The sequence below is a fragment of the Gordionus sp. m RMFG-2023 genome, chromosome 4, assembly GCF_954871325.1.
Source record: "Gordionus sp. m RMFG-2023 chromosome 4, tfGorSpeb1-WG-v2, whole genome shotgun sequence".
Lineage (NCBI taxonomy): Eukaryota > Metazoa > Nematomorpha > Gordioida > Chordodea > Parachordodidae > Gordionus > Gordionus sp. m RMFG-2023.
Window position 1 is genome coordinate 23,653,423 of NC_088778.1, and position 14,666 is coordinate 23,668,088.

The 14,666-nt window shown below is 26.2% G+C and overlaps 1 protein-coding gene across 1 annotated transcript; it reads left to right on the forward strand.

Moving 5' to 3' along the window:
• The first annotated feature begins 2,806 nt into the window (after positions 1 to 2,806).
• LOC135927780 (uncharacterized) lies at positions 2,807 to 14,391 on the forward strand. The gene is made up of 3 exons (XM_065463962.1): positions 2,807 to 3,384; positions 11,620 to 11,791; positions 12,423 to 14,391. The coding sequence occupies exons 1-3, from the start codon at positions 2,833 to 2,835 to the stop codon at positions 13,526 to 13,528; spliced, it is 1,830 nt and encodes a 609-aa protein (XP_065320034.1). The 5' UTR covers positions 2,807 to 2,832; the 3' UTR covers positions 13,529 to 14,391.
• Positions 14,392 to 14,666: the final 275 nt, after the last annotated feature.

The window sequence follows — 14,666 nt, forward strand, 5'->3', positions numbered from 1 at the left end:
CTCGTTTTTTGTCGTCACTTTTTAGGTCTCGGTTTTATCTTCTAAGATAAGATCAAACAAAAAATAATGTATATCTTTTGAAGACTGCCTGAGAACATATAGTTTGTGACTACTATACGATCTGCACCATTTTAATTACCGGATTTAATAACCTGATGGATAAAAAAAAGCAATATTATACATTAATAATGCAATTAGCATACAGAAACACTTAGAAACAATCTATATTAATTTTAATTTTTTTGAATATCGTAGAGGAATAAGAGTCAAAAGAGAATAAACAATTTCTTTCTAGTTCTTTAACCTAATTTATACTAGATTATATAAAGTCTGTAATCCTATAATGGCGTATAAGGAATTTTAAATCTTTTAATTTAAGCATAGGAGAGAAAGAAAGAACGAACCTTTATAAATTATTTTTGTATAATTCTTAAAAGAAGCGAAAAAAATATTTATAATTCCTTAGCGTTCTCTTTTAAATATATTAATGACCAATTATTTATAAATTTACGCACTTTATACTTATGTTACTTATGGTCAGAGTCAATTTAAGAGGGGTGTGGGGGGGGGGGGTGTAGGAGCAGCTTTCTCTCCCAATTTTTTAAAATAGGGAAGGGGGTAGTTATCTAAGGGGAGTAGACTTATTATTGGGGGTTAGGAATAATTTTTTAGGTAAAATATTGTAAGATATATTGATATAAATATTTTTTCAGAATCTTTATTATAGATTTATTTAATATACATTACATTAAACATAGACCAAATCTGTGTATTGCATACAATACAACATAGGCGTAGCCAGGTTTTTCCTAAGGGGGGGGGATTAAAAAATTATTGGGGGCTTCGCCCCCAGACCTTATTTTGGGCAGGCCTTCGGCTGGGTTACCTTAGTCTATATATAGTCATAGAATATTTTTATAAGATAGGAGGTTAATTTTAATAAAAAAAATAAGCCTGGAACAAATATGAAATATATATTTATTAGTTTATATAAAATATAATAAATTACTTGTATATACATTAATATAAAAGCATTAATAATTTATTCCAAACATGTATAAGAAATTTATTTATAAAAAGTAAGTAGTATAGTTGATATTCCTCTATTACACAGAATTAATAAATGCATCATGATAGTAAATATAGCAACAATTTGCATTCAATTATTTAACGCTATCTATTTATTTTAAATAAAAAATGATGATATTAAAAATTAATCTGCAAATTATTTATCCCACAATGTCTTTAAAAGATATTTTCTGATGTCCTTATCAATATTATATAATTTTCTGTTAAATATATAATTCGCTATTGTCATAATTGAGAGACTTTGATTTGTAAAATTTGATTTTTGGTAAAGTCAGTATGTATTGCGTTTGATGAGTCATTTTTATTATTATAATTTTATGTTTTAGTTAAATTGGTGAGTCACTGTTAATTTTATAATATTATGTTTTAGCTTAATCGCGTTAACATTTTATTTTTAGATTTATAAAAGTTATTATGATGATGGGATAATTTATAATTTCAAAAAATGTTTTTTTATCTTATAATTTTAATTTGAGGCATGATTAGGTGCTTTATAATTGTAAAAGAAGATATTTTTAGATTGTTAAATTTAAATTATTTATTTGTGATGATTATTGCTTCCCTATAAAAGGGAAGCGAAATTGTAAATTATCACTTCATTTTTTTTGAATTCATTTTTTTTAATTAATATTTTTTTTATTATTGTGAATTAAAATATTTGTATTTATTCTGCATTGAATAAATTGAAATTAGTCAAATTTTGTTTTGAAAGGAGATCCGTTAAATAAATAAGAGTAAATTAAGTAAGCAGCGGTCACAACAGCAATAGCTATATTGGTAAAAATTACTTGATTGTCATAAGATAATTGATAAAATTAGATATATTGTAAATCTACGACATAAAATATTCCACTGTTTGTATTGTCCTTTAATTTTTTTTATTTAATTTATGTTTTAATTTTATCAATAGTTTTATAATTATATTTTACTTTCATTAAGATAAATAAATTAAAATTACTCACTTTATAAAAAATTATATTTGATATATTATATTATTTAGTAATTTTATGGATCTATTATTAATAATTATAATACATTTCACTTTTAGCTTAAGACTTATCTTTGACTTAGATTCTATTTATTAAAAAGCATTTTTGGTTTACTTTTTTTATATATAAATGCTTTTTTCCAAAAATCTATAAATTATGATGAATAGTTTTATAAAAAAATATTAACTTTTACAATCTTTCTTTCAAATTATTGTTTAAAATATATGCATACATTTTTGTGGGTCAGTGAGTGGGGGAAGGACTAAGGGGGATATTTTTTATTAGCTTTAAAGGATATTCACAAAAAGTGATAAATTTCTGAAGGGGGGGGGAATTTCCCCTTGCCCCCCCCCCCCCGCCTACGTCTATGCAATACAATCAAAGTATTTGAATAAATACAAACAGAACTTTCTTATGGCTAATTTTTTTACTATATTTTTAAATATAATTTAATTTAAAGAGGGTAGATATCCCATCAGCAAACCTAAATTCATGCCAAATAATACACCATAATAATAAATTTATCGTGAATGTTTAGAATGGTTTTTAATTAATTTATATTATAAAAAATGATGCATTTACATTTATAATATTTTAATAATTTGTGGTAAAATTGATAATATTAATTGTAAAATATGTAGAAAGATTACAATTATAAAATTACCGTAATCAAGGCGGTGATGTCCTATAGCCTACCTACATTTTAATATCTTCTAAATTAATTTTTCATTTATCCTATTTCATATGGGTTTTGATGTGGTCTATCTTATTAATATTAATTGTGTGGATGATAGGGCATAAGCCATCATTAAGCCTTAATTTATGTTATTTTCTACCTCAAACACTCAAGATACATGAAGGTGAGATGAAATTTGTCGATTTGTATTATAGTCAAGGAAACGATAGCTCAATAATTATTATTTCACCTTATTATAATTTATTAAATTACAGTATTAAATTTTATAATCAAAATGAAGATATAGCTACATTTAAAAAATCTATTACATCAAAGAAAAATACAAGTCTAAAAATTAAAGGCTTGTTTTTAGGCAGAACTCAAATCTATGCAAAAATTAATATAAATATTAATAATCAAAATGTGAAATGTCAGCCATATTTAAATATAATTGTATACAGGAGATTAAATGTTTTATCCAAAATATTTCGACTTCTGGTTATAGGATTTGTGATATTAAACACATTCTTATATGGATGTAAAATGGATACACCAGCTTTTGAACAAATAATTAAAAGGCCTATATCAATGATAATATCAGTTCTCTGTCAATTAATTGGAATGCCATTGGTATGCAATTACAACAAAAACATTTTACATTATATATGAATGTTTTTAATTATTAATTTTTTATTAGTTGAATAATATGTGTCCACTAAAGATAATCACAGGTCTATTCTTAAAGATAATTTTTGGTTTATAATATTTAAAAAAATTTGTGCTGGGTGTGTGGATAAATTTTTATTATGGGTCCTGAGGACAATTAAAAAAAAATGCAGAACAAATTTTTTTTAAAAATATTTAGGCTGGACTTCAAAAATTAGGCATGATGCACATCACTAGTATATCAGAGATGCACTACTAGTTTGGTATCAGCTGATATTTATTAGATTTGATCGATATCAGCTTATACTTTCAATTCTAATTTAACTGATACCAGTCAGTTGCCAATTATTTAAAATAATGATTAACTCCATATCTTTTTTAAATGCAGCCCTACATTAAGCTATGAGTTTATATAAAAAAATGAACGATAAATATTTAAGAAATAAGAATGCATGATAATTCTGTTCCTAAATTTATTTTTTTACTTTTAAAATCATATTCCAGAATTAACTTTACAAGAATAAATATACAAGAAAATATTGCTTCATTAAAATTGAAAGACATTTTTATGGCTTAAATTAATAATCAAAATTTAGGACTTAAATTAATATTAAAAAATATTAAGCGGAAAAATCATATTATATTTTCTTAAAATAAGCTTATGATTATTTTATTTAAAAAAAATGGTATGGGTAATGTTTGATATTGAATAAATCCTTGATATTGTTCTGACTGGTGTAATCAGGGTTTCAAACCGTTTAGTATAACGGTTCGGTTCATTCCGGTTTTTAGTTTAAAATTTTATAAAGGTTTTGTTCCATTTCGGTTTTTTAAAAAAAATCATATCGGTTCAGTTCGGTTTATAATTTATAACGGTTCTTTTCGGTTTGTTCCGGTTTTTATAAATTTAATTTAAAAAAAAATTAATCATTAACCATGTATATATTAATTTTAGAGAAAAATCTTTTTAGTTTATAATTTCTTATTTAATTTATCCATGATAATCTAATAGATATTTTTATTAAATTTAGGAAATATAAATTAGACAAATTAGTTTTTTTTTATTTCATAATTAAATAAGATAAAAACAAACATGCGTAAATACAATAATGAATAAAATAATATGTATACTATACTATTTAGGTTTAAAAAGAGAATTCGAACGGATAACTAAAATATTTTCTAATATTTCAGGATTTAATTTAGTTCTCTACTCAGAGAGTATAAACTTAAGGATTGAAAATGCTCTTTCTACGGAGACCTGCGTAGCTGGAACTGCTAGCACAGTTATAGCTAACTTATAAAGTTTTGGCATACTATTCTTTACATTTTCCCAATAATTCAAAAGATTAGTATCTTTTTCTAATCTCTCTATATTATCAAATGACCGAATTATATATTCTATTTCTATACATTTATTATAATTTTCGATGCCCTGAGAATTATTCTTATTAAGACTTTCATGCTACTTTAATAAATCTTCAAAATCATCATCTAAATTATCCTTCGAATACGAACACGTAGGCATAGTATTAGAATTTCAATATTCTGATTATTTAGATTTTGTATCAAGTTCCAAGTTTTACAAAAATGTTTTCTGGCGATCTCTCTTTCTTCAAAAGTTAAAAATACATTTCTAGGGTCGAGATAAATAGCAGAGCAAAAAACTTCATTTTTGAAATTTATTTCTCTTGCTTTCATCGTAGAAACTAAAGTCTGGCAAATGGAATGTCTACTTTACTCGTTTGCATGAGACATTTGATCCACGCAGCATAAAAATTGCCCATTGTCAATTATTCACTTTGTAAATATTTTGTCAAAACATATGCTGGATATAAAGCTTTTAATATGTCACTAATGATTTTAAGATATCTTATTTAATTAACAGATAAATTGTCTAATCTCTTATAAATTAAGTATTTAAAGAAAAAACAACAAACCTGGTATTATTTGATATATAATGTTGATAATATAAAAATATTTAATTTGATATATAATGTTGATAATATAGAAATATTTAATTTGAAAAGAAATCACCAATTTAAAAAATGCCCCCAAGGAAAATTAAAATTTTAAATTTAGGTTAATAATTTAAAATTAATTATTTTTAAAACCGTTTTGAACCGGTTTAAACCGGTTCAAAATATTTATAACGGTTCGGTTCGCTCTTTTAATATTTTCTTCATAACGGTTCGGTTAAGGTTACGGTTCAGAAAATCATAACGGTTCATTCCGGTTTTGCGGTTCGGTTCGAACCCCTGGGTGTAATTGACTGACCACCTTTGAACCCACTTGAAGGCACCATTATTTATTAAAATCATAGTGTACCTGGAATATAGAAGCTAATCTAATTGATCTATTAATATTCCTTTCAAAATTAAATGAAAAAATCGAATATATTTTATCACAAAAAGAGGCTGCCTTAAATTTGACATTTCTTTTTTTTTGTTAAGAAGTAAGATAGTATGTATTAATATATGATAATGATAGCTCGGAAGTAGTGTTGTTAAACGGCTCATTTTGAGCCAATTTTTAAAAACGGCTAACTCAATATTTTATTAGGAAAAATTATGCAATCCTTAAGATTTTACTAGGTGGCATAAACATCTATTAACTAAATCGAGATTTAGATAATATTTTTCTGGCTAAAAATTGAGTTAGCCGATCAAACCATTTAACAACACTACTCAGAAGTTATTTCATTAATGGCAATTATGTAAGAAAAATAGCATTAATATTTTTTATGCAAGTAATATTATAATAAAAGTATTTTAATTATTTACTTTTTTATTTCAGAAATTATCTAGGGGTTTACTTATTTATTAGACCTCCCCCCCCCCCATCCCAATTTTAAAAAATTAAAGATTGTATAAAAATATTTGATAGCAAAATTGTACTTTGTGTGAATTTATTATTATAAGGTATCTTAAAATTTATATAAAACGAATATAGAAAATTAAGTTATTCTTACAAAATTAGCAATTAAACATCAATGACAAACACAAATTAAGATTCTACTACAAATAAATTGGAACAAGAATGCCATTTTATTATCGGAAAACGTCATCCGCCACTTTAGAATTGAAAATTCTGATTTGGAATGCAACTATCACCCCCCCCCCCCTAGTTAGAGGGCTCATCGATGAGTTAACTTTGAATTTAAAAATCGATCATCCTTATGTTCATCAAATTTGAATAAATTTATTTTTAGACTTAATATATCTCAATTTACAAAATTGTATTTGAAATTATAGTTTTTTTTTCAATAAAGAATAAAATATCATATTACTAGTGTATATTATATTATGCTTGACATTTTTTTCTCACATTGCTCGGGTTTAGCTTAAGAGGCGCCATCATATCAATCCGATATTTTTTTTATTGAATCTATTCTAGAGTTCTGCAACATCGACCTGAGCATCATCAATAAAATTTAGGCCCTGCTCACAGCATATTAATGCCTACACTTCCTTCCTATTCTTCTTTTTTTGGTTGATTGATTTATCACAATTATAAAAGCAAATTAAAAAAAATGATTTTACAGGTCTCTAATCTGCACAACCCTATATTAATTTAATTTTTATTCCTTTTTTAAAAAAAATGGTCACCAAGGATCATACTGAGCTTAGATCTTTAAAAAATGGCCATCGGGCCGCGAGAGGGCACAGACCGAAAAAAATGATTTTACAGGTCTCTAATGAATACAACTCTATTAATTTAATTAAAATAATATATTTATTTAATAACGTCTTTTTTTACGAAATATTCAGCACTTTTTTTTATTGAAGCAATATTTTTTTATCAACAGAATTGGGTAAATGTTAAAAAAAAACTAATTAAAATTAAGATGTTTGCTTCAAGGGCATTTTGTAAATAATATATATTTTACAAAATCCACATTTAAAAAAAATATAATTATAATTTACAAATTTATAAATTTTTCTTTCAAAATAATGCAAAAAAATGTAATTACATACAAATTATAAATTTTTTTAAAGAAAATATTGTGATTTAACCCTTTCGGTCGCGGTAGTGCAAATATAAAACCACCTTTTAACCTTTATATCTTCTAAAGGAGTTAATCATATAAAATGAAACCACCACGAATATATATTAAAAGATATTCTTTTTCATATGTTTGTGGAGGAGTTATTTTTTAATTTTTTTTTTCGCGCCTTTATTTCAAAATACGTTTTTTACGATGATTTTTCTTAAAATTCCAATTTTAATTATAAGTAAGTATATTTATCAAATATTTTTAAATGTATATATTCCTCACTATTTTATCTATCTTTCTAATATTTATTTTTGCTCAAATAAATAATATTTATATATTATTTTGATCTCTTTAATGTGGTATATTAAACTAACCACTGCCACTTAACAACAATATTTTTAATATTTATTTTTTTAAATAATTGATAAATTTTGCCAACTCATTTCGCAATAATTTTAGCTTGTTATATATATGGATGATTATCTGGACATTCCATCTGAAGGTTCTTCGTTAGACAACTCATCCACTGATTCCGAAGATGATTATGAATCGGATACACGTTACCAAATTGATAGTGATGATTATGAATCGGATACACCTTATCAAATTGAAATTGATCGATTTAAAAAAGAAAGGTATATATGCTACCGGAACACTAAACAAAAATAGGAGATACTTGCCCATAAAGAATATGGAAACAAAATTAAAAAGAGGTGAGTTTGACTGGAGAAGTGACAAAAATAATATAAGTATAATTAAATGGCGAGATAATCGTGACGTATTTATAATGCCCAATTATATTGATTCGAGATCAGTGGATACTGTGAAGAGAAAAAATAAAAAAGGGGAAGTATTTGACGTAAAATGTCCAATAGGTCTGTTGACCATTTCAAGTCTTTATATGAAATTTCGCGAAAGTGGCGAAAATGGTGACTACCAATATTTTTTTGGCTGATAGATGCGGCGATTATCAATTCATTCATAATATACAATATTCTTACAGATAATAAACTCTCATCGAAAGAATTCCGAAGACAAATAATTGCTAGCGAATTGGCATACTGTAAAAATGTTAATAGGGATGATAATATTCATAATGATAATAATTATATATCAATGCAAAGAAAAAATAATAAAGCTTATATCCTTCCAGAAATTAGACTAAAAAACTCAGCTCATCAACCTCAGGCAGGAACCTCACGAAGGTGTACCTTCTGTAGTACAAAGTTAAATCCCAGAAGAACAAGGTGGTCGTGCAAATCATGCAACGTACCACTATGTCTAAATAAAAATAGAAACTGTTTCGAAAGTTTCCATAAGGTGTCAATGATATGAATTTGAAACCACCAGGGAGAGCCGCCATTTTGAATTTAAAAAACTTTTTTTGTGTGTTTTATATTATATTATACTAGAATCAATAAAAAAATTACTAAATATCGTGTTGCAACATATTAATTTTATGAGGGAACCTAAAGGGTTAAGATACTTTTCAATCTGAATCGGATCAGCTCTGTCTATCAGAGTTATAAAAGAGCGGTTTATTCTTTTAAGAGTGTCAATTCTTGCTAATTTGTAATTTCCTAAAAAATATATAATTTTATTCTGACATGTATAAAAGAATATATATTTACGAGTGAAGACCCCTCAAATTTATAATGATATATCTCTCGAATTTATACAAATTGGAACTAGAGGTTGGCATCGGAAACCACTTAAAAATTTTTAAAACGTTATAACCCTTTTTCGTTCAGATTTCAAACTCTGATTAAACCCAGCTTGCCATTTTAAGTTCTTTTTAAAAAAATTTGATTATCGACAATTTTAATAGTTTTTTTTATGATTTACGAAGAGAAAAACAAGCAAAAAATATAAATTACAAGTTTCGAAAATAATTTTATGGATCAAATTGATAATTAAAATAAAATTAATAGGAAACCTTGGGAAAATTTTCCCCGTTTTACTTAATGTTTATTAGTCTCTCTACCCTCTTAATTTGAGCTTACGCGCATTTTAATGTTATGACTTTCAATTAGGACGTAATTTTAATTTGGAAAAAAATTTTTAAATTAATAAAAATCTAATTATTAAATTTACTATTGATATGTATTGGTAGATATTTATATATAGTTTTAAAGTTATAGTACGAATTTACAATAAAATTTTATTTTTTAAAATTTAGAATGTATAAGTATGGCATATAAGTTTTAATTAAATTTAAATATTATATTTTAAAATTTTTAGAAATGATTATTTAAAAGAAACTTTCATAATTAATAATGAACAAGACAAGCATCAAACAATAATTTAATTATAAAATAAGATGAATCATAAGAAAAATTGGGAGTTTGTATCGGAATCGGCCGAATTTGGAAATATGTACCTCTAAATAATTATTCTACTTTCATTTAAATCATTTTAATTGGTTTTTTTTCTTTTTATACATTAATTAAAATTATATTTGTAAACAGTATTAACCCGCTTGAATAAAGTTTCTCACAAAGTCAGAAATTGTGAACGTTAATAATCGGTTATTTACTGTATTGTTATGAAATCAGATGAAGTGTTATAAACCCCTCAACCATTTAAAAAAATAACCACGATTGGGGGTTATAACTTTTGTTAAACTGCTAGATTTTTAAAATGGCTAACTCAATATTTAGCCAAAAAATATTAGATTTCGCTCATAAGATGACAGAATTTTTGATATCTATTAATAAAATATCGAGGCTTGCGTAATATTATTTTGGCTAAAATCTTTCTTTAAAATTGTCGAAATCCAGCTGCATAATACTATTATGATCTGAGTCATTACATATAGTATTATATTATAATGGCGATTAAGAATAACAGTGATGGGTTCCATGCCAGATCAATCATCATTTAGCCTATTTCAATTTCGATAAAAACTTTTAGGAACTTTATATATTCTATTAAATATTAACCACAAGTTAGGGTTAAAGGCGTATAAATCAACCTCCACCCTTTATTATTTAAGTTGTTATTAATTAAAAACAAAATCGGTTTGGATATTAAATTTGATACTAATGATTAAGTTAATGTTCGGTAAATATGGCTAAAAACTGAAATTTTAATTTTTCTGAATTTTTTTTTCCTAATGTTTATTTACTTTCTAGTATTTTTTGCACTAGAAAATAATGCGAATTTATATAAAAAGTTGGCGCTATATTAAGGTTTTGATGCCATAAAAATATTTTTTACTGCTTAAACATTTTTTATTTCAATATAATTGATTTAAAAGTAATATCATTATACGTATTAAAATTTTTTAACTTAAATTCATTATTTTGTTATTATTAATTATTAGTTAATTACCTGAGAGATGAGGTGGGAAAAATTACTACCAATCGTTAGATGGGGGTACAGTTTACCCCCATTATGGCTATATCTCATTTTATAAGTGTATGTTAAAAAGGCTTGATATTCTAAAAGCAATTTTTAATAAATTAAATATCTATACATCAAATTTCAAAGACATCAGTCGAAACAAACATTTATACTTAAATTGGAAGTCGAAAATTTTTGTTAAACCCCGGCCACAAATTTGAAATTTATTTATGTCATTTTCTTTCATATAAAATAATGGCGGGGTTTGGCAACTTGTACAAGATTATTTTACTGGCGGGGCTAATAGCTTTTTCAAAAATTTCCATGAATCGGTTTTCTAATAAAAATGCATGAAACAATAATACGGTTTAACTCAATATAGAAGAATAGAAAAATCACGGCAAAATCTCTTTTACATTAATATTTGTAATTACATTTTTAAAATCTCGGGGTGTGAAATCCTTACACTAGGAGGTTAAGGAAAAAAACATCTTTAAGGCTCCGTCTTTACAGGCAATTTAAAAAAATGCTTTTTTTATTGATGCGCGAGTCTGTTTATATTATTTACAAAAATTTGCAAAAATAAAATTTAATTGCTAGCGAAGACATTGATTAAGTAAGTAAATTTATTCAGAAAAATTTTTTTTAAACTGTGTCCAAACTTTCAAAAATAAATAAACTTTTTTTATATAAAAAAATGAAGACATGCCAGAAATATAATTCTAGAAAATTTCAAAAATTTAACACAATATTTCATTAAAATTTTAGAATATCTTAGTTTTAAAATTTTTTAAAAAGTATTTTGGGCATAGTCTAAAATAATTCTTTTTTTAAAAAAAAATGTATCTTAAATCAAGTTAGCATATTGGTTTACCCTTATGTTTCGTCTTAACGTAGCGGACCGTATGGGACTTTTCATAGTGGGATGCTCTCCGGGTGGTGGCTCTAGTAACATGTGGACTTTTTTAATGGGAGGAGATTTGTTGCTCAGCATTTGTTTAACTTTTATAAATACTCTTGGGACCTTTGGTAAATAATAAAATAATTTAATATAAATTTATTAAGCAGAAACCTGCAGGCCCGACCCTAAGCCCGGCCCGCATACACGAGCCGGACTATATTTTAATTTTTTGAATCCGAGCCTGGTTGAAATTGTTTTTAAAATCAGGGACGAGCCTTGCAAATGATAACTGCAGGTCTCTAATATTTATTAAGCAATTTGCTAAATCGGGAATATAACCAATTTTCCAACCGAGCCGCAACTTCTGATATTCAGTGGCTGAAAAGGTCAATATTGTTTAGACGTGTGGTTAAATTAGGTAGATTCGTACAGTTTTGTTTTGATATTAGTCATTATATCCGTAAAAAAATTTAATATATAAATCAAAAATAATAAGGACTAACAAAGTTTTTCGAATCGTCCTTCAATATTTTTTCGCATGGTCCAAAAGCCCGACCCTAATTTTTTTTAGCTCGGCCATTTTATGTAAAAAAAAATTGCATATAATTTTCCAACCCAGCCCGAAAATACCCGGTCCACATTTTATTAACCAGTCGCGGACCATGCAAATCTTTAATAATAAGTATCGCCATATTGAATTAAAGCAGGATAACTACTTCCTTTTCCTTTTAAACATTATATATAATTCTTTTTTCCCAGGTTCAATGCCCGCTTGGTTCGCTTTGTTAGGACCCAGAGTCTTCGTGAACGTTTCATCTCGCACAACAAATCCATTCGTGTACAAACATAATTTTACTATGACCAAAATAAATTCAGAAAATCCGAATCAAATTTTTACACCTTTCGTTATCCCTTACGACAAAATATTCCTTTCACTCCTAACCGTTTCCATTCCGCCCTTGATAGGAATTGCGTTGAGGCGCTTTAAACCGAACATAGCCACCAGTTTATCCAGATCAGCAAAACCATTGACTATCTTCATGATATTTCTCATTTTAGTTTTGGGGACGTGGTCAAATAAATACATTTTTAGGGTCATGATAGATCCTAAAATGGGCGGAAGCTGGAGACTGGTGTTTGCTAGCATGGCCCTTCCTTGGTCGGGATTCCTGTTAGGCTACTTAGCTTGCGCCATTGTAAATACTTATGGATTTTTGAGCGACAAGAGAAAGAATATGTACAAAGCGAATTATTTAAATAATAGTACAAAATGTCCTTGGTTATGCGGTAAACTAGTGAATGAAGTTGATGTTAATAGCAAAAACAACAATAATATTGTTAGTGATGATATTGTTACGAACGTCAAAGAAGGCGAGGAAACTCACAACAATGTAACTACCCATGATTCAAAAATTCGCGAAAAACTGAATTATTTAAACTCACCCAAAAGCTTGATAACGTCCCACACGTTAAACAACTTAAAATCCTTGAACCATCATAAACTTCCACCGCCCAGCTACCACTGCCACCACAAAAAATTGTTGACACACAATGACGGAACCAACAAACTTTCTAAACTTGAACGTTTTTATATTCTGAGAAATAAATACAATAAGCGACTTATTATCCCTAAAGAACAGCAGATAGCTATTTTAATAGAAACTGGACTTCAAAATGCCGGTCTTGCTATTTTATTACTATGGAACAGTTACCCTCAACCCGAAGCGGATCTTGCAATAACGGTGCCCGTCGTTTGTACAATATTTACCCCTATCCCTTTATTAATTTACTTCACAATTCGGTCTTGTTTAAAATGGGTTAGGAGAAGAAAAACTGATAAATTGGTCATTAGCGACCCATTATAATAAATATAAAATATTATATACATATGAACACAAAAACTTTGTTTTTTTTACCCTTCCCATGTTTTTGTGAAACGTTTGAGCCGATAAACGATTAAATGGTCCATTTAATATGATTGATTGATACTATTTAAACAGAATGCAATGTTTAATTATAATATTGATCATCTTAAGCTAAGTCACGAATCATTAATATTCGGTTGAATTACACATTAATTAATTGTTTAATAATTAAATTGATCTAAGTCATTAATATATTAAACAGATATTTTATCATCGCATCTAATCCTCATTTTTTTAGATAAAATATATTATAGTCAATAAACTATACTTTATTTGAAAAATTCATTGTAAATTAATAATGATAATTTTTTTTCTCGTAAATTTATACCAACCAATTTTTTTTATAATAACCTTAAGGGGTAAATATTTATTAAAAATTATTTACTTAAATCATAATTTTTCTAACTATCATAATGTTATCTTAAAATATCAATTACTAATTATAACGTTATACATAACTATGCCATTTGATTGATCGTAAATAGAGCTAAACGAACACACTAAATTTATTTGGCAAAAGTTTAAAGACATCTATAAAGCCCATTTTCAAACCCTCATCTTATACTTAGAAGATTCGATTATGATAGGGAAATTTAATTAGTTTTTTTTATGTTAAGAAAATTTACATCTTTATAAGTAGGCATGTGATATAGTATAATATTAATTTATATGAATAATAATAATATCTATAAAAAAAATTCCTTATATATAATTGTACATATAATATCCAACTATACATTAATTTTTTTTAGTAAATGAATTATATCACAAACACATTTATGTAAATATTTTATAATCGTGCGAAATTATATTTTACATACATTAATATTATATTATTCAAACAAAAACACTGTATAATAATATAAAATATAAATGTTATGGAAATTATATTAGAATAAAATATTGAAATTAATTTAAAACTATATAATAAAAGTAACTGTTTTTGTATATTTCCGTTTACTAATAACTTACTAACAAAAATTATATAATAAGGTTAATGTATTATTTGTTATAAAATCTTTCCGACATTGATGACAGAGCGTGGAATTGAAATAAAAATCAATTTAAATTAACAGCT